General features: G+C 49.1%; 1 protein-coding gene across 2 annotated transcripts; it reads right to left on the bottom strand.

Annotated features, from left to right (window-relative positions):
• Positions 1-4: 4 nt before the first annotated feature.
• Positions 5-18,521, bottom strand: CTC1 (CST telomere replication complex component 1). 2 transcript variants are annotated; one of them, XM_068698408.1, is made up of 24 exons: positions 18,409-18,520; positions 18,148-18,305; positions 15,592-15,838; positions 14,500-14,699; positions 11,060-11,204; positions 10,405-10,707; positions 10,101-10,229; positions 9,080-9,306; positions 7,665-7,839; positions 7,362-7,562; positions 7,050-7,176; positions 6,734-6,848; positions 5,931-6,393; positions 5,559-5,648; positions 5,133-5,276; positions 4,782-4,852; positions 3,859-3,968; positions 3,400-3,565; positions 3,067-3,153; positions 2,823-2,982; positions 2,302-2,366; positions 1,930-2,092; positions 1,662-1,788; positions 5-490 (listed from the first exon to the last, which is right to left on the bottom strand). In XM_068698408.1, the coding sequence occupies exons 1-24, from the start codon at positions 18,427-18,429 to the stop codon at positions 312-314; spliced, it is 3,873 nt and encodes a 1,290-aa protein (XP_068554509.1). In that variant the 5' UTR covers positions 18,430-18,520; the 3' UTR covers positions 5-311. The 2 variants fall into 2 exon arrangements, with proteins under 2 accessions (XP_068554509.1, XP_068554517.1); XM_068698416.1 differs by lacking the exons at positions 5-490; positions 1,662-1,788; positions 1,930-2,092 and having other exon boundaries at positions 2,304-2,446; positions 18,409-18,521.
• Positions 18,522-18,864: the final 343 nt, after the last annotated feature.

The raw sequence follows: 18,864 nt of genomic DNA, 5'->3' as shown, positions 1-18,864 counted from the left end.
ACTGTTATTTAAACCGCATTTTAATAGCTTTATTTAGTAGATACTACCACATAAAATACACACATTGTGTGCCTTAGGCCCAGAACAATGGCCACCAAGCAAGAGACACCAAACACCTCTCCCCCAAAACGCAGTCCAAGATGGCTGGTGGCAATGGTCCAGAACTCAAGAATTGCGTAAGTCACAGCAGCTTGTTGATTACACCCTTCATGCTGTGCTCGCCAGCCTGTGCTCCCCCTGGAAAGGGGCAAAGAATAAAGCTCCTAATCCCAGGGGGTGTTTCCATAACTCCCCTTGCGCTGGGGGAGACGTTAAGCCGTGGCTCCCTCTTGGCAGTGCCTTGGTGTCCTCCCAATCCTCTCTCTGGTCAGATAGCACAAGGCTTTTTGTTCCACTTCTTCCACGTTCAGGCACAACAGGCTCTGTCGAGGTCCCGTCTGTGACACAAACTCCACTTCACCGCTCCGAAAATTTCTCAGCTGCAGGGGAGCTGAAGGGGAAGGACACAACCTGTAACAGCTCAGCGGCTGGCTCCTGCCACATTTCAGCAAACAAATGTAAAAGCTGCTGGGGGAGGGAAGGCCTCGCAGCAGCTGCTTAGCATCTGCTAGACCACAGAGGATGGGAAGATTAATGAATACAGGATTAAAGTATTTAGCCAGCATTCCTGCAGATTAGAGGAAACAGACGTTTGCACGGTGGATTTGCTGTGAACGATGCGCGTCTCACAGAGCTGCGGCACTGAGCTTTGTGTCTTTTCTCACCATCAACCTGGCCATATGATGTCACAGCCAGAGGACAGACCCAAGAGCACAGCATCCTCTGGTGAGCTCAACAAGCAGCCCCTGGACTCACACCCAAGTGCTAGGTGTTAGCACGAGTGGCTTGAGGAGGACATCCCCTTAATAAAACAACTGCAGAGCTGTGGCATGACGTGCTCAGACGCCGCCACCCCTGAACTCAAAACTCTTCAGCACTGTACATCCTGTGGCCACGGTGAGGATTTCCAGACCTCCTCTCGACCCTACCTGATGTCCTGACTAAGGCTGAAAGCTGCTTAGTTTGAAAGTTCACCCAGTAACTCTGGCTGGCCAGAACCTCTCCCATCCCAGGGCTGGGAAATTTGCTGTGAAAGTGAGGGCTTTTTTTAGGTATGAGGCAACCCGCAGAAATAAACCTGTTACCTCAGCTCTGGGGAATGGGAGAGTGGAAGGGGGTTGCTAATGAAACATGTTCTCAGCACCACCACATAAACACACACGCCTCTCACTGGCACCTTAGAACAATTACTATCCTGGCTGTTTAACCAACATATTTTCCCGGAACCACACATAAAATGTTAACAGAATAGTTCCAAGTTCCTCACCACAACTGCAAGGCTAATTCAGTGCTATTTTTAAGCTTCTGTGTAAAGTAAAACCAACCGTATACAAAAGTCACTTCATACAACAATGTTATACATTATTTCTGTATTTTTGTAACCATAGCTCTGCTGAGACATCTTTGTCCTATGCTGCAGAGCTCACAATTCCACGGAAATCCTCCAGCGATCCTGTTCTGCGGGCAGTGAAGGCAGTTCTCCTTCCCCAGCATGGTGAGCCGGCTCCTCCCTTCCTTCCCACGCCCACCCAGCGTTACAAAAGCCAGCGGTGTTTGCTCACCAGGCTGCAGGATCTTGGAGGGCTTCCTGTCGAGGCTGAAATCCAGCAGGATGGGGCGGCAGATGAGAGGACTCCTGCAAAGGCTCCTTAGGTAGCAAGCGACGGGATCCTCGGGATCCTCGACACACTGAGGAAAGGAAGCGTGAGCTGTCAGTGAATGTGCTGAGGGAGGCAGGGAGCCACTAGAAGACCCGTGGCAAAGAGGAACCCAGTCCAGCTGAGGCTCAAGCCCCGCACGCTGCAGTCAGTGCCTGAACAAACCACTCACCCCCATCCCAGGAGCTTCCCCGTACTGAACGGACACTCTGCCCCTGCTCTGCACGCAGCTCTGCACGGCTTCCCAATCAGGAAGGCTCAAGCCCAGCATCGCCGCCACGTGCTGGTTCCTGCACAGCACCAGGGCCTCGCCCGTCCCGTCCTCCACCAACACCCTGCGGAGACAGCAGGCAGTGAGGGGTGTCACGTCCCAGAAAAGGGGTCTCAGCCAGGAGAGAGGAGTGTTTGCTCGCAGCTAGGACGTGAGGAATCGCAGATCTTAGCTTCGCTGTCCTGTCTTCAGCCCGTCCGTGATCTGCCTGTTCCCTCCCAGCTTGTGTAAATCTTTCCCTCCTGCCCTCCTCTCCCCGGACCCGATCCTTACCGTGCACTGGCTTGCCTCACTCCCGTGTGCGATGGGCAGGGCGGGCTGTGTCGGGTGCACTTCCCCTGAAGGAAGAGTAAAGCCACAGCTATGCACGGGTGGGCACAGGAGAGAAGGGGAATGGCCGCTGGTTCTCTTAATCCCCCTAATTAAGGATGCAAAGGATTAAAGGATTTCACTGAATTTCAAGTGGATGCCTTGGGAAAAGTCTGCATGGGATGAAAAAACATGCTGCAAGGTGATGAACGCCAAAAGCAGCATACAGGGGAAAAGCAGAGCACTGAAACAGGATTCTCCCCCTGAATGCCCTCACTCTACCCCCACTCCTCGCTGTAAGTCAGAGGCATCCTTCCAATCAGCTGTCATTTTGGTCCCTTCCCAATCTGCACGTCTTTTTCAGACCCCGGAAAGAGAGGTGCTGGAATTGGGATAGGAACTCCTCCCTCCTACATGGTAGCATGGGATGGATGAGTAGAAAGTCTGCAATGTTCCTCCTGGATTATCCCCAGCAGCTTGAATACCTCTTTGAAGATGCTGCTGCACAGCGAGCAAACCCACTGCAGGGACAGGGTCAACACACAGGACAAGTGGCATAAAATCCGCGCCTGGGGCAGGTTTTGGAGGTGAAGTTGCAAGTTGGACAGAAACACTAGTGAGGGGGATGAGGCTTTTCCTGCAGGGCTAGAAGAAAAAGGAACACGACAAATGTGAAACAGAGAAACCTTTAATGGGACACTGAAAGGTGAGAGCAGACCCTAAACTCACCTGGAAGGAAGAACTAGGTGAGAAGCTGGCAGAGAGAGGACGGTCACACAGCTGGAGGCAATGTACGTGCAGTAAACATTGTGGAATCTGAAATATGAGAGGGTAGATGCCAGAAACAGCTCATAGAAAATAAATTGACCAGTTTTTTGAGACGGCTGGTCTGGTCTTAATTGTAACGTGGTAAAAAATCATTTGTAGTGAGGGCTGGGGAGACAGGGAGGCATGCACAAGGGATAAGGAAAGCCCAAACCAGAGGAGAAATGGTTTCAAAGACAGTAAAAAGGAGGTCAGATCCAGACCAGGACCAGATCAGGGACCTAAAGACAGCGGTACCTGGAGATTTTGCGCTCCAAGTTCTGGAAGAGGATCTTGGCTCCAGGAAGCAAACCCCACAGATGCTGCGTATAGGTTGCAGCGATGTAAACGTCCAGCACAGCCGGGGAGCCTGAAGCAACGGAGATGCTGAGCTTCACGCTGTGATCGCTGCCTAGCAGACTCCCTGAGGAGGCAGAGAACAAAACACATCATGAGCTCACGCACAGGCAGCTTAGTCTGTCACTGAGCTGAACCTATTTTCTCTCTCGTCGCAGTGAGGCTACTGTTCCATCTGACACATTTCCCAGGCAGAAGATTCCCACAGCCACCACGCACGCTGTGCAATTTCCCCTCTGACATGCAGTGGGACACTTCCCCCTGCCCTCAGATACACAGTTAGCCAAGTGCAGTGGGTCTCTGAAACAGAAACAAGCAAGAAACAATCCATTACCTGACAAGGCTGTCATGAAATCTTACCTTTCTCCTTGAGGAGGCTGAGAGTCACAGAAGGCTTCTCATTCTTAGGAGAGGCACACAAGATCCTCTCCACTATCTCACCAGAGAAAGACACCAGGGAACCTCTGAAACTGAGAGCAGACCAGAATCATAGCATTTCCGTCTCGCCTGAAGACAAAGGCAGAGGAAAAAGTCCCGACCAAGATTGCAACAACAAAGGTCGGTCGGGGTTAAGTGCAGTGCTGTTACTTCAGCCCAGCTTCAGGGGAACTCGCCCTTGAGCACCTGAACGACTGGATACAGGGCAGCTTGCTGCAGCCTACCCCACCCAGGGACAAAAGGCTCCCCCAGAACTTGCTTTCTGCTTTTTCAGGTAAAGAAATAACAGAAAAGGGGAGAGAAATGACAGCTTTCCTTCCTGCTTCACTCCTGATTATTTCTCTTAGAGGAGGAAGTCAAGCGAAGAAAAACCCAGCTAACCATAGCACACTGGTAAAGGTTTTGGGGTGTGTGCGTATCACCCCAGATTAAACGTGCTTTGAAAAGGAAAGCTTCCAACCTCATTATTTATTTGAGCCCGTTGCATTAAAAATAAACAAAAGGAAACAAAAACCTTCCCACATTTTCCCTGCTGCACCTGTTTCCACTTCTGACAGGAATTTAGCATGGATTGTTGGCACCTACTCCACACCAGCAGCAGTGCAAGCTTTTTCTGGACACCATTTTGCAGCCACGTAGCCTGCAATCCCTTTAGCTTTGATGAACAGGACAGAGTCAGCCTGGGCTACTTGCACATAGGAGTGTTTCTAACCAATACTTGTCGGGCAGATAATTTGTTAGTCATTAATTATTCATTTATTAATGTTGTGGTGTCTCCAGCAAAGACAAAAATTGACCCATTCCATAAGGCACAGCCACATCTAGCACAGGGCAGACCAACAAACCTGGTGCTCAGTATTTCAGGAATGGAGGCAATTCTCTGGTCCATGCCCGTCAGCATCGCCTTGGCTGCCAGCTGGAATTGGGAGAGAGAGCGACTCAGATGGGTTGCAGTTTATCACAGCCAGAGCAGTCAAGAAACTCTGCATGCTTTGAGGTACTTTACATCAAACTGATGCTTCCTCCCCAGATTAATTCTGAGGCAGGCAAATACAAAGCCCAGCGGTAGCCCCTGATGGAGCTTAGAGCAGAAGGATCTTATCGATGAGATATTCTACACTGCTAAATCTCTGAGCCACTTCTGGAGAGACCCACAAGTCACCCACGAAAGCCCAGGGCAGTAAGGCAGCGCGTACCTGGCGCTCGGCGGGGCTGGAGAGCCACGTCTCATGCTGTAAGTGCCAGGTGTCTTGGACAGGCAGGCATAAGGGGCAGGATGACCTGCCCCAAAACTCTGCTGGCACAGCTGGAAATCTGAGCTTGTCAAACACTTCCAAGTCCTGAGGGAAGAGTGATAAGGCAACGAAGATGACTATCAAGGGAAGAAGGTGAAAGCTACACAGAAAAGAGATGAACAATGGTTTAAAGAAAGAAAAACAACCACCACTGAACTCAAAGCTCTGATAGTTTGAACTAAACACAGAACTGAGGCAGCTCCTTGGCAAGCCAGATGGGAATTCCAAGCCTAGAACAGAGAAGTCAGAGGGTGACTAAGCTCGTCTCCCACATGCAATTTAGCAAAAACTCTCCAACAGGAAGCAGCAAGACAACCTCCCCCTTACCGAGCAGCGGGGCACGATGAAACGGTACAGCCCATCCAGGTGCAGGAACGGAAACCATCGCAGTGACTTCCCCATGAAGAGCAGCAGTGCCTGGAGAGAGACGGGGAGAGAGAAAGGGAAAAGATGGTGAGAGATGCTAGGAAAAAGGTAGGAAATGGAAAGTAGAGCAGAAAGGGAACAAGCTCAGCAGAGAGTGTCTTGGTTGAATAGAAGGAACTCCCTTGGAGCAGCACAAGGAAGTTACCTGTATAAATACACAGCTGTACCCAAGACAAAACACTCTCCCATTGTTTAGAAATCTAGAGCTTTAAATTATCACATATCCAGCTCCCAGCCATATCAAAACACCCTCAAAGCCTTCTCCCGCCTCACTTCTTGCTGTTTCACACCCTCTTCTCCATCACAGCTGATCTCCTCCAGAGCTGGTAGATTCCCAATCTCCCTGGGGTGGTTCCACAGCAGAGGTCTGCCCAGCCACAAAACCGTGGCTTGAAAACTGTTCTGTAGCTCGTGTCCTTCTCCACCTCCTTCTCCGGGTAGTTGGTAGTTGCGCAACATCAGACCCTCTTTCTGGGTCACCAAGAATAGCTGAGATACACAGCTGGTTCTTCCAGTGCTGCTCGGGCCCTTCTGACACCTCTCTTCTCTGTCAGGATCCGGCTTGGGATCTTCCAATTTCAGTATTTTTGCCTCTGGGGTTTCCAGCTCAGATGCTGAGGTGCCATTATTCCTTTTCCTCAAAGAGGTGCTGTTTTCACCCCTGTGTTCTTTCTGGATTTGTCCTTCCGCAGCACGGAGAACCTGAACGTCCTCGAAGTAGAACTGCACGTAGACACTGAAATGACAAATGGGAGCAATGAAATACCTGCTCCCCACAGGTGGCTGCCTAAAACAAACACCAATCTGGCAAAAACACTTCTGGGGAGTGCTCAGCAGGTATTCAGAAAGAGCAGCACGAGAGGATGAACCAGAGGGCAGCTACCAGGCCGGACGTATTTTGAACAAAATGGAAATGGTGGATTTGTTGCTGATAAAAACCTCCTTTCCTGTAAGTAGCAAAGGATGGTTGCTTTGGCACTGAAGTACTATACTGATAAGCAGCTCTACCATGACCCAAAATAGGTGTGGAACTGCAAAGTAATGGTTTTACCAGGGCACTGAATAGAGGGACCCACCTGCTTTTTTTCTCCCGCACGTACTCTGGATTTGCCAGCTGCTCCCAGGAGGGAAAATCACTCTGAATGAATCTTTCCACGACAAGCTGATAGTTCTCCACCTGCAAGAGCGATCCTGCAAAGAAAACAGAGAAAGGAGCTGAGCTAATGAAAAGGGAAGACAAAAACAGCAAGCTCAGTTTCCTCATTTACAGTCACGAGGCCGGGCAGTGACAAGTTCAGCATCTCCACACCAAGTCTTCTCTTCCTTGTTTTGTAACCGGATGGCAGAACAGCAGAAGCCCAGCACCCTGCAGTTTGGCTCTGCGGGACATACCTACGAGAGCTGTATTGGCAAAGGGGCTCCCATCCCTGTGGGATATCACACAGGGAAGGCTGCTGCTGTTGTCCTGCAGCTGGAGCAAACTGCTCCTGGAGGAGACTCTCAGCACACCTTGCACTATCTGCAACACAAAAGAAGATAAATCAGAGCGTGCACAGCAATAGCCCAAACCCAGCCTGTGTTCAACACAACACGGCTGAGAAAAGCGGCCTCATTCCCTAGCAAGAGGAACGGGGAAAGGACAGCAGATGTAAGGAGAACTGGGAAATCTCGGGGCACAGATGATAAAGGGAACTAGGCACTTACTGCTCGGGGCTGGAAACTTCCTGCCCAGAGCGTGCAGTAGGACCAGGCCAGCCTGCGATTCAGCTCCTGGGTGCCCATGTGTTGTGCCTCCACGGGGGAGAGCAGCTGTGAGGGACAGAAACCTTCCCAGCTCTTCTCTTCTGCCAAACCACGCAGTGCTGACAGAGATGGGATCTGGCACGGGGGATTCAGGGTCAAATACTAAGAGAATAGGAAAAAAAAAGATAAGTAGTAATAATAATAATGATAAGAGCAGAGTTTCTTCCCATCAGATAAACAGAAAACAGCTCACAGAGCATTTACCTTCCTCAGTGGACATTGGTGTGTTTTTGCTAGGATTTCATTACAGATATCTCTTGTTTCCTCTCTGCCGGCTACCACAGCCTGCAGAAGGGGGGCAAGGAATTTCTCTGCAGCTCCGGGGTTTTGGTGTGCTGAGCTACGCAACAGTTGCTGGTGCCCAAAGAAACAAGAAAACCTGAAAAAAAAAAAAACGCATTAGTAGTCCTCACTTTTCAGTGGGTTTTGCATGTAAGTCAGGGATTCTGTCTGCTTCTAACAAGTAAATGTGCGGACAAGAATTAAGGAAAGTGCAAAAAGAAGGCAAAGTGATTGAAAAAGGAACATTTAAGGGTGATGCACATTGAAGCCAGGTGAGCAGACAAGGAACAGGAAGAGATACAGAAATGGACAGACCGGCAAAACCTCAGAAGTCAAGCGGACGAAAAACCTGCATGAAGATAACCTCCCTCTAAGTCACACAAATGGACCTCCACGCAGTCTGTCTAAGCTTGATAATGATTACTCATGGTAGGCATACTTGGTTTTCTTTTACAGGATGCAAAAGTCACAAGACAGAACAAAACAACCACAAATTGCTCTTGTTCTGATATTTTCCTTGCGCTGGGTTCCTTTCAGAAGCCTACCTCACCACTTTGAACACCTGAAAGTGATGGCACTTCCAGTCAAAACAAAGTCTTAATAACAGAAGGTGAAATCAAGTCAAGAGAGAGAGTAACTAACTCACTGCAACAACTTTCAGGCAGTAGCAGAACTTAGCAGTGACATTTGAAGCAAGTGGAAAAGCTAATGAAAACTAAAACTTAGAGCTAGCATCATTCCCGGAGCAAAACCAAAGCTGTTTTATTGGAAAGCGTGGTAAAAAATCACAATGCCAGTAAAAGAGAGGAAGACAGAGCATTCTACAAACTGCTGTTTGTCTGGGTTATGGTGATCAACCCTAACTATTCTGGAACAAACTGCTGCTGTGAGGAACTAGGACGTGAGAGTCTTTATATCGTCTGTGATTGGGTTCTAGCAGTTCCCAGCTCCAGCCTCAGTGCCCACGCTCATTTACCAAGCAACCCAGGTTGGAAGGTGCACGTCCCTACAGTGCCTCTGTGCTTCAGAGCAAGGCTGTGTAGGTGGGACTCAGTCAGCACGTGCTCTGCAGCACTGCAGCTTCCAGAGAGCAGTGGGCTTACTGCACGTGACCTGAAAAAAAGTCCGTCATTTCCTCAGAAGAGCAACTGTAAGGTACAAGCAACTGGCCTCGATGTGAAACCTAATAAATGGTTGGCTTAGGCCAGTTAACCAGAAGCAATTGGTGCTGCCATCAGTCTTCAAGCACGCAAATTTTGCAAACGTGTGGTTTCTATGATTCTCAGGTAGCTCAGAAAGCACATTTGCACAATGCCTGACTTGAGAACTACGCTCACCTCTCCTCAAACGTCTCCAGGAGGATGACCAGCCAGAGGTAGCAGGGCATGTCGAGATTATAGCGGAAGAGCAGCTGTAAGTAGAGGTTTCCTGAAGTGGCCGGTGGCTGGTAAGGGGTGCTGAGCCTTGAGAAACTCTTCAGGGTGACGGTGCTGTTCAGGCAAGCACCGAGTACAATGGAAGGAGAGGACACCACAGGCTTCTGTATGAGGTGGACGTCGATGAGCTGAGAGACAGACATCACAACTTAAGATAGGAAAAGAGCAGGCTGCCATGAAGCCATCACCCCACCCCGGATCTTTTGTTACTCTGCTGGATCGTCCATAAACCCAATGGACCTGAAGGACCTGCCCCTGCTGAGGCTGGAATCAGATAGTTATCATTTCATCTCTCATGGCCAAGCCTGGTAAGTAAAATCCCTGATTTTATTTCAGCTACTTGCTGAAAAAGTTCTGATATTCCTGCAGTCTTCTGTTGACCCACACTTTTGTGAGCCATTCCACCAGGCAAGGTTTTGGTAGCCAGGTGAGAAGAGACCAGAAGTTGCCCCAAGTCAGGTAAAAGCCATTTCCAGCCGGGTCCAAAAGCCCATGGGTCCCACATAGAGCAGATCTCCACGCTGCAGCCCCCCCATGGGTGGAGAAGCCCCCAGTGGAGCAGGTGGATGTGGCCTGGAGGAGGCTGCAGCCCACAGGATTAGGTTTTCTGACAGGAGCTGCAGCCCGTGGGTAGGACCCACGCTGGAGCAGTCTGGGAAGAAGGGAAGGTGATGGGAAGGTGGTTTGAGTTTGTTTCTCGCTTTCTTAAACTATTTTTAATCAGCGATAAATGGACTTTCCCCAGTTTGAGTCTGTTCTGCCCGTGACGGTAATTGGCAAGTGATCTCCCTGTCCTTATCTCAACTCAAGAGCTTTTTCCCCCCATTTTATTTTCTTCTCCCTCCTGGCTGAGGAGGAGGAGCAATAGAGCAGCTCAGTTGACAGCTGGCCAAGATCAACCCACCAGACCTCACAACTTTACCTCCACGCATGCCCCTGGCCGCAGTCCACGCGCGGAGTTCAACAACTGCTGGTAAGCGAGGCACAAGCAGACTTTGTTATCAAGTTCATAGAGACCAGCTTGGGCATTGAGTATTTTGGTGACGGTTCCCTAAATAAAAAGCAAACAGAAAGTTAATACATTTCAATTCAGGATTGTATCCCAGAGTATAAGAGACTCACAGGCCCAAGTGATAGGGAAATAAATGCATGATGACAATGAGATCTTGCAGGCCAGGAGCTGAAGCCCTGGTGCATAAGTGGGAGCTAATGCTACAAATCCTTACCACGTATGAGATCATCTTGGACTTTTTGGTTGATCCTAGCCTCTCCTCTTCAACTCTCAGTTCTACGGAATCACTGAGCTGCTCTGTGGTCCCAAGGGAAGCAGGCACAGAGGATTCTCCTTGCCAAGCACTGTCCAATGACTGCTCCTTTACGTGCTCCGCAGAGTAAGGCAGAAGGCAGGAAGAAACACCAGTGACAAACATCCTTTGCCCGGATTTCTTCAGGCCGGACATACTCAGGCCTGTTATTGTGTACCTGCGACCCAACTGGAGAGTATGGTGCCATGCCAGCTGGCTGGGCGTCTAGAGCAGAGAAAGAGAAAGTGGCATCAGCATCTCCTGCATGGGAAACATATTATTATTGCCAACCCCTCCTAAAAAATCTCTTCTTTTGAGAGGATCACGTCACACTCTTACTAAAAGGGTGATATCTGCAAGATGCTCAAGGGCAGAAGGGAGGAGGGTTGTACCTCTGCAGGGCATAGCAAGAGACTGTGGTACGTGGACTATTGTAGGCTGCATGGAGTAAGACAAGAAGTGTCACTAGTAAAAGGGCACGTAAATCAAACTGAGAAGTCAAGGGCAAGCTTCAAAGAATGGATTGATCAACAGGTACACAAGTAAAAAAAACTGTGGGCAAACTCCAAGGGCTTACCTGCACCATCACAGGGACACTAACAGTTGAGGTGAAGCACTTCAGAAAGAGGAAGAAGAATGTCTTCCGGTGAATACAAAGGAGAGGGCTGCACCTGGCCAGTTCACCTGCCACGTTGAGCTTTGGCCTCTTCTTACATGGAATCCTAGAGGACGATTGAGGAAGCACAGGAAATCAGAAATGGAAGAACTCGAAGCATCTCAAAACCAAATTACACCAACGCATAGCATGCACCTTCTGGCCATAAAGGATCTAACAAAGTCATGCGGGCCATTTCTCAGAGAGGTTTTCAAAACGACACGTGGCTACAAAATGCTTACTCTAACTTTTCATATACTAAATCCCTTTGACATTTTTAAAATCCTTAATACTTGAAGACAGCAGGATCATGTTGAAAAGATTCATGTTCCAAGACAAGAGCCAGATTACAAAAAGCCTTACCACAAACAAGAAGCCAATTATAGGTTGAAAGGGGAAAAAAGAAAGTCACAAGCAATTCTGCAGCAGAAAACAGAACTCGGTTTCATAGATCCATGCAATATGAAACTCTGAAGTTCCTAAGCCTATAAACAAAAGCGGCCTGAAAGCAACATCAGTCTTATTGACAAACTTGTCAGACTAAAAGAGCAGCAAAACTGAAAGCAGATGAGAGGAGAAAAGGGTGGCATATATTTAGTCATTTCATGGTTTCATTTCAGAAAATGAAGGAAAAAGAAAACATACCAACAAACATTTTTCTTTTAAAGAAACAAATACTTACCATTTTCACTTAAACACCTACTGAACTTCAAAATAACCATTCCACTTACCCTGAACAAAGAAAATGTTGATTCTTAGACAAAGAATATTATGTAATTTAATAACTTTTAAAAAATAAATGCCAGGACCTCAAACGTACAAGTCCCAAGAACAATATTTGATGAACTTTATTAACATTTTTAAGGAAGGAACATGGAAAAGTGGTCACATATCAGGGACCAGCAGAGAAGCTTGAAGTTAAACAAAGTCTAATAGCATACACACTGAAACATGAAGTTTTCTTGTTTGAAGTTGCTGAGCTGAAACAAACACTTATGCTCAAATAAGTTGTTCATAAGCAGAGAAAGACAATTAAACCAGAAGAACCTAAAGCAACCTCACTAGTCCATTTTTAGTGTTGCATCTAGATAAAACATTATCTAGCACAACCTGAAGTGATGAACCTGAGTAAGACTTGCAATTCCTTTGGCTACTTTTTCCCCTGTCAGAGAAGGGGAAGAGCATCCCTGGTCATAGGCTTGCCAGGCTGGTGAAGAGGGCTTCAAACTGGAGTTGCCAGGGGAGGGGAACCTCACTCCATCCCGCTCCTCCCAGTTTGACACCAGTGTCAGTGATAGTGGTTGTAGTTTAGGGTCCTGAGGGCAGTGAGGAGGGAGCACAGCAAGCTCATTACCTTGGGCTTTGGGAGAGCAGATTTTGGTTTCTTTGGGGATCTGCTTGGTTGAGTACCATTGGACAAAGCCCTGGAGGGAAGAGGAGCCCAAGAAACCTGGTTAATATTCAAGGAGCTTCTCCTCCAAACTCAGGAGTGATGCATCCCGACAAAGAAGAAGTCAGGCAAAAACAGCAGGAGACCTGCATAGATGAACAAGGAGCTCTGGCCAAACTCAAACAGAAAAAGGAGGCCTAAAGAGGGTGGAAGCAAGGCCAGGTAGCCTGGGAGGGATACAGAGAAATCATCCAAACAGCCAGAGATTGGGTTAGGAAAGCTAAAGCCCTATTAAACTTGGTTAGGGACGTCAAGGGCAACAAGAAAGGCTTCTGTAGGTACACTGGTGATAAAAGGAAGATTTGGGAAATTGTGGGCCCTCTGGAAGGAAACGGGAGACCTGGTCACCTGGATACAGAGAGGGCTGAAGTACTCAATAGGGGAAGAGCAATGGACATCATCTACCTGGACTTGTGCAAACCATTTGACACTATGCCTCACGATATCCTTGTCTCTAAACTGGAGAGACGTGGATTTGATGGATTTGATGGATGGAGCACTCGGTGGGTAAGGAATTGGCTGGGTGGTCGTGCTCAGACGGTTGTGGACAATGGCTCGATGGCCAAGTGGAGATCAGGAACGAGTGGTGTTCCTCTGGGGTCAGTATTGGGACCGGCGCTGTTTTATCTTTGTCAGTGACATGGACAATGGGACTGTGTGCACCCTCAGCAGGTTTGCCTGTGACAGCAAGCTGAGTGGTGTGGTCGACATGCTGGAGGGAAGGGATCCCATCAAGAAGGACCTAAACAGGCTTGAGAGGTGGGCCTGGGAAAACCTCATCAAGTTCAACAAGGCCAAGTGCAAGGTCCTGCACCTTGGCTGAAGCAATTCCAAGCACAAATACAGAGTGGGCGATGAATGAATTGAAAGAAGCTCTGAGGAGAAAGACCTGGGGGTGTCGGCGGATTAGAAGCTCAACATGAGCCAGCAATATGCGCTTGCAGCCCCAAAAGCCAGCTGTATCCTGGGCTGCATCAAAAGCAGCGTGGCCAGCAGGGCGAGGGAGGTGATTTTCCTCCTCTGCTCTGCTCTTGTGAAACCCCACCTGGAGCCCTGCGTTCAGCTCTGGGTCCCCCAGCACAAGAAGGATGTGGGGCTGTTAGAACAAGTCCAGCGGGCCACAAGGCAGATCAAAGGGCTGGAGCAGCTCTCCTATGAAGACAGGCTGGGGGAGTTGCGGTATTCACTCAGAGGGTGGTGAGGCACTGGAACAGGTTGCCCAGAGAAGCTGTAGATGTCCCAGCCCTGGAAGTGTTCAAAGTTGGATGGAGCTTGGAGCAACCTGGTCTAGTGTGAAGTGTCCCAGCGCATGGCCGGGGGGTTGGAACTGCATGGTGTTTAAGGACCCTTACAGCCCAAACCATTCTATGAATTTCACACTGTAAGTATCATCTCCACTGAAGAGAACAGCTAACTCTTAGTATCAGACATCTAACTGGCACCTTTATCTCAGCAATCGGATAAGAACTTGACCAGTGGTATATACCAATTTCATATTTGAAAGTAATTCTGGATTCTAATGATACTTTTGTTTCACTGTAAGTAAAAAAAAAAAAAAAAGGAAAAAAAATGTGCTAAGCAAAGTAGTGAACTTTAGCCTCAGCAAGAGTTCTTTTGAGTGATCATTTTGTTCTCATGCTTTTTCTGTAGTAGATAAACTGTAATTATTTCCTGATGTATTTTGACTACTTTGCCAAAATACAGAAAAAAAATAATCAAGTAAACTCCTGAAAAATAGCTTATGGATGAAAAGTGGCTTTATTCCATAACGTTTACTCCCATCACTTACCATCCTGCTCCCACCTGTGTTGCAGGAGCATAACGTGGCCCTTCCTAAGCCAAGCACTCTCCGTGATACCTGCCAAACCAGAGCAGCAGCACCACGTCGCCAATGACCGCGCCAGGCATTTACCTGGAGGCAAGCAGTGGCTCAGCCGACGCCGGGTAGATGACTGCAGTGCTCTCAGGTACTTTCTTCGGGAGGAGATTTACCGGTATGGGATCCAAGAGGATTTCTAAGTACCCTGCTGCACCCTGGTCTGCCTGTGGTACGTATGCCCAGCTTGGGAAGAGGAACAGGGACTCCAACCACTCGAGTTCAAAACGCAAGAGCTAAGGCAAAAGACAGAGAAACAAAACCTTGAGATGAATTACAGTGTTTTTCTCAGCATTGCTTACTAATTTGCCGTTACAGACATCATAAACTCTTACTCTACCACTGGGCTTCATTACTAAATGAGAGCAGTGTTTTCTACCCACTTCCCTGTCTTGCACAGAGAACTTCTGGCCTTCCAGATGCAAATCTGGTGAAGATTTGCTGAGCTCTACAACGAGCATTTCCTGAATGATACCATTCCCTCCGCGAGGCTTTGTTATTTCCAGGCTATTTTTCTAAAATTCTTGCTTGCCCTCCTTTGCCATGTTTTGCGTTAGAAGTTGATACCAACACAACTAATTCACTTTGGGCTATTCTTCACTTCCCTGGCAGGTACAACAACCTGCTGCTCTTTCATCGCCATTCTAGGGGTTACCTAGTATTTAGACTCCCCGTTCTATGACCTTTAAGAGGCTTTTTGTGTGACACCACTGTCACACAAGTTATTACTTCCTCACAGTATGTCATCAGTGCATCACTGAACAACCACTACAGTTCTCCAGAAAGTTATTTTCTTCCCCACTGGCTGAAATTCAACAAAACCAGGATTCTACGATCTCCATGTCTCTCAGGCCACCTCGTGCTGTTCAAAGCGTAACAGAACTGTACATCAGGCTCACTCATCTCTTTCTCCAGGCAAGTTTATTCAATATTTGCTCTCCTGGCAATGACAAATTTGACATGTTCCATTCTCTCCTCAGGATGTGAGCTTGCTGCTTTCATGTCAGTTACATAGATGTGTTATTTTTCTCACTACAGACCCTGGTAAAGCATTTGAAGCCTGTGGAGGCCTGAGACAGAGCCCCAGAAGCAGAAATAGACACAGAATCCCTCCGACAAACAACATACCTCACAAGGAATTATCCCAGTGTTGTCCTTCACATATAGGCAACCATCTACCAACTTCTCTTTGTCCTCTTGCCTTCCATCTGTTAAATAGCCAACCAAGATCAGGTAAGCCCTCGGCAAAGAGCTGTGTGTGGGTAAAGCACCTTTTCCTTGATGAGCCCATTCTTTAAATTCTTTAGTGCTCCAGGTCAGGTGGCTGCAGCATGGCATGCACTGCTGGCTCTTTAGGTCGGAGATGGAGATGAAACTGGAAAAAAATGAAAAGGAAGAACATAAAAGCATTAACTCAGCCTGCAAAGTTTAGGGATTACAGTGATCTTTGGAGTGGACAAAGCTTGGCCAAGTCAGAAGAGCCTAAGCCATTGGCAGGGTTTGATGATACCATACGGCACAAATCAACCCATTCACTGGCATTTATCAAGGATCTCCCTCAGCTCAGCCAACAAGTCTGTTCTGCCCAAGTATCCCCTCCGAAAACAGACACCCTTTGCTGCTACAGACACCTGACTAGGCAGAAGACCTGGAAAATGTAATAACTGAGAGCTGACAAAAGGGAACGTTTTCAGGTTTTTTTAGTAACATGGGGGGGGGGAGGTGGGAGAGAGAAGAGTTATTAAAGACATTTTTAGCTTAAATGGGAGACTGATAAAAGCCCAACAACTGCTCAAGACAGCTTACATGTCAGTAATGAACATAAGTAAACACCAATTAATTCCATCATTTAGTGTGAAAAGGGCTGAACTGTAGACAAAGCAAGGCTGAACAACTTCTAGATGAAGACTGTGCCAGTTTTGGAACAGATTTGCTCCTGTGGATAACTTACACAATACAAAGTGGTGAGGTAAGTCAGTAATCTCAGGCTGTGTCTTCACCTGTAAGAACACAGCCAAGTGAGCCCTGAATTTTTCCATCCACATTCTGAGCCTTGGCAGAGCATGAGAAGGAAGAGCAACGCTGACATCAACCACAGTTGAGGCTCTCCCCACCTGAGCATCTGTCATGCTTGGACTGACCACAGTACCAAATATGGCAGAACAAAATAGCATCCTCACTGGACTGTAAGCTGGCTGGCTGTGCTAGAGAATTAACAAAAGTCCTCTGTCCATGCTAACAGCAATACTGTAAGAGTTATTACTATTACCAGTCTCTGGCTAGTGATTTGGTACTTGTTTCCACTGAGGCTGGCTGACAATTTCAGGTTGTGAAACTGCAGCTGTATTCGCAACACCCACTTCTTCAGGAGCAGGAGATAACCACATTCAGAGAATATGAATTCAAAAAATTTCACTTGGTAAGTCAGGTATCAATAGTTCAAAGCCAGAAACTAGTCTAGACGAGTGATGGGTCTGTGTAAGCTATAAATAGTACTTGTATAAAAAATTAATCAGAAGAGATAAACACATGCAGGTACTTGTGTATTTGGCACCTCAACTGGAAAAGGATGAGCTGAAAAGGATATAAGCAAACTGCTGCATCCTCAGAGATACAGCAAAATTGGGATTTATATTGATGTCTATGATCTACAAGCAGAACACAGGGTTGTTCCTGTTTTCATTACACGTGCTGATTGTTTTTTGGAGAAATTAAAACTACAGGAGTACGCTGGATCCTGGTTATCACATACTGGTAACTCCCAAACCCTCCTCTGGTGCTCCCGAGCTTGAAGGCTGACTGTGGGCTTACAAACAGCCCAGTACAAGCCAGTGGCTTTAACAAACCTTCCCCCACCATGAGCTGGAGATGGCAGAAATAGATCCAAGTGATTAGATCATCCAGTGTGGACCCTTCTCAGCAAGCTGCATGCTTTTCATGACAGTAGAAATACAAAAGGCTTCTACCTACTAAAACAAGGAGGTAGTCTATCCTAGATTCCTGCTTCACAAACCTCAGCGGGCTAGCACCGACGGGTGCCAGTGCAGCCCCGTGGGATCCAGCTGCGCATCAGCATCCATCCCGCTCTCAGCACCATGCCCCACTTGGCTTCCACACCCTCCCCACCGCAGACTAGCAGAGCCAGTGCTTCATCATACCCACAAGAGCAATCGGGGGCAGGTGGAAGCCAAGAGGACGCGTGCGGTTACCCGTCTGCAACAACAGCCCTCCCACCCCCGGCATCCGGGGCAGGCAGCGCAGCGCTGCTTTGGCTGCTGCTGCTGCTGCTGGAGGTGCTGGTGATGCTCCTGCTGGTCATGGTGGTGATGCTGGTGGTGCTGGTGGGGGTGATGCTGGTGGTGGTGATGCTGGCGGTGATGCTGCTGGTGGTGGTGGTGATGCTGCTGATGGTGATGGTCCTGCTGGTGGTGGTGGTGGTGCTGATGGTGCTGGTGGTGCTGGTGGTACTGGTGATGCTGGTGATGCTGGTGGTGCTGGTGATGCTGGTGGTGGTGCTGGTCCTGCTGCTGGTCTCAGTGGTGGTACTGGTGGTCCTGCACCCCCAGCCCAGCTCCACGCCCCCCGGCTGCACCCGGAGCCTGCTGTGTGGGTGTCTCCACCTCATGCCCGACCTCCTCCCGCCCCCTGTCCCCTGTCCCTTGTCCCCTGTCCCCGTCTCGTCACCTGTATCCGAGCGGCAGCACCCCGCGCCCCGCTCCCCTCAGGCACCCCAGCACCGCGGCCAGCTCTGGTGATGGCGGCGGCTCCGCTCCGCCCGACCCCTGTCGGCTTGGCAGCGCTCGGCGGGCGAAGTCCTCGGCAGCCTGCAGCCAGCGGAGCTCCTGCGGAGAAGCAGACACACGGGGCTTCAGCATGGCGGGGCCGGGGGACCCGGGTGGACCCGAGGGACCCGGGGGGACCCGAAGAAACCCGGGGCTCCCTCACCGCCGCGCTGGGCTCCGCCATGATGGCGGCCGGGCTCGGCACCACGGCAACGGGGCGGCGGCGGGAAGCGCGCGGGGCCCGCCGGGACCCCCCCCCCCCCTTGTTCGCCTCAGCCCCGTGTGTGGAGGCTTGCGGGGTGGGGAAGTTTTTCTGACATTGGTGTTGTTGTTTTTAAGCTTGTTTTGTTTTTGGAAGGCCCAAGGGCCGTGCAGAGCGATGCCTCGTGCACTCGTGTGGTGGTGTGAGGTGAATGTGATCGCTCCGTGAGAGCTGTGGTTCCCCCCCCCTCTAGTTCCACCTCTCCCTTTAGGAACTGCTTTTGTGCTGTTCTCGGTCAAGGCAAGGGGACGAGCCAGGCAAAACTTGGTGAACCTCTTCCATCCCTACCCCTGGAGGTGGCTGCTGCCAGGTAAAAGGCAGCCTGGCCATCTCCAGCCCTGCTGACCAGCCAGAGGC

Source organism: Anas acuta, chromosome 1, assembly GCF_963932015.1.
Source record: "Anas acuta chromosome 1, bAnaAcu1.1, whole genome shotgun sequence".
NCBI lineage: Eukaryota > Metazoa > Chordata > Aves > Anseriformes > Anatidae > Anas > Anas acuta.
Note: the sequence above shows the minus strand (reverse complement) of the source record. Positions and strands in the feature narration are given on the sequence as shown.

Excerpts from the sequence above, each read along its gene's own strand:
- CTC1 (XM_068698408.1), bottom strand. The coding sequence starts at position 18,429 with ATGGCGGAGCCCAGCGCGGCG. Across the intron at positions 3,969-4,781 it reads CCTGAAATACTGAGCACCAG|TTTCAGAGGTTCCCTGGTGT; the intron begins GTTTGTTGGTCT and ends GTCTGCTCTCAG. Across the intron at positions 2,367-2,822 it reads GCAGCAGCATCTTCAAAGAG|GGGAAGTGCACCCGACACAG; the intron begins GTATTCAAGCTG and ends CTCTTCCTTCAG.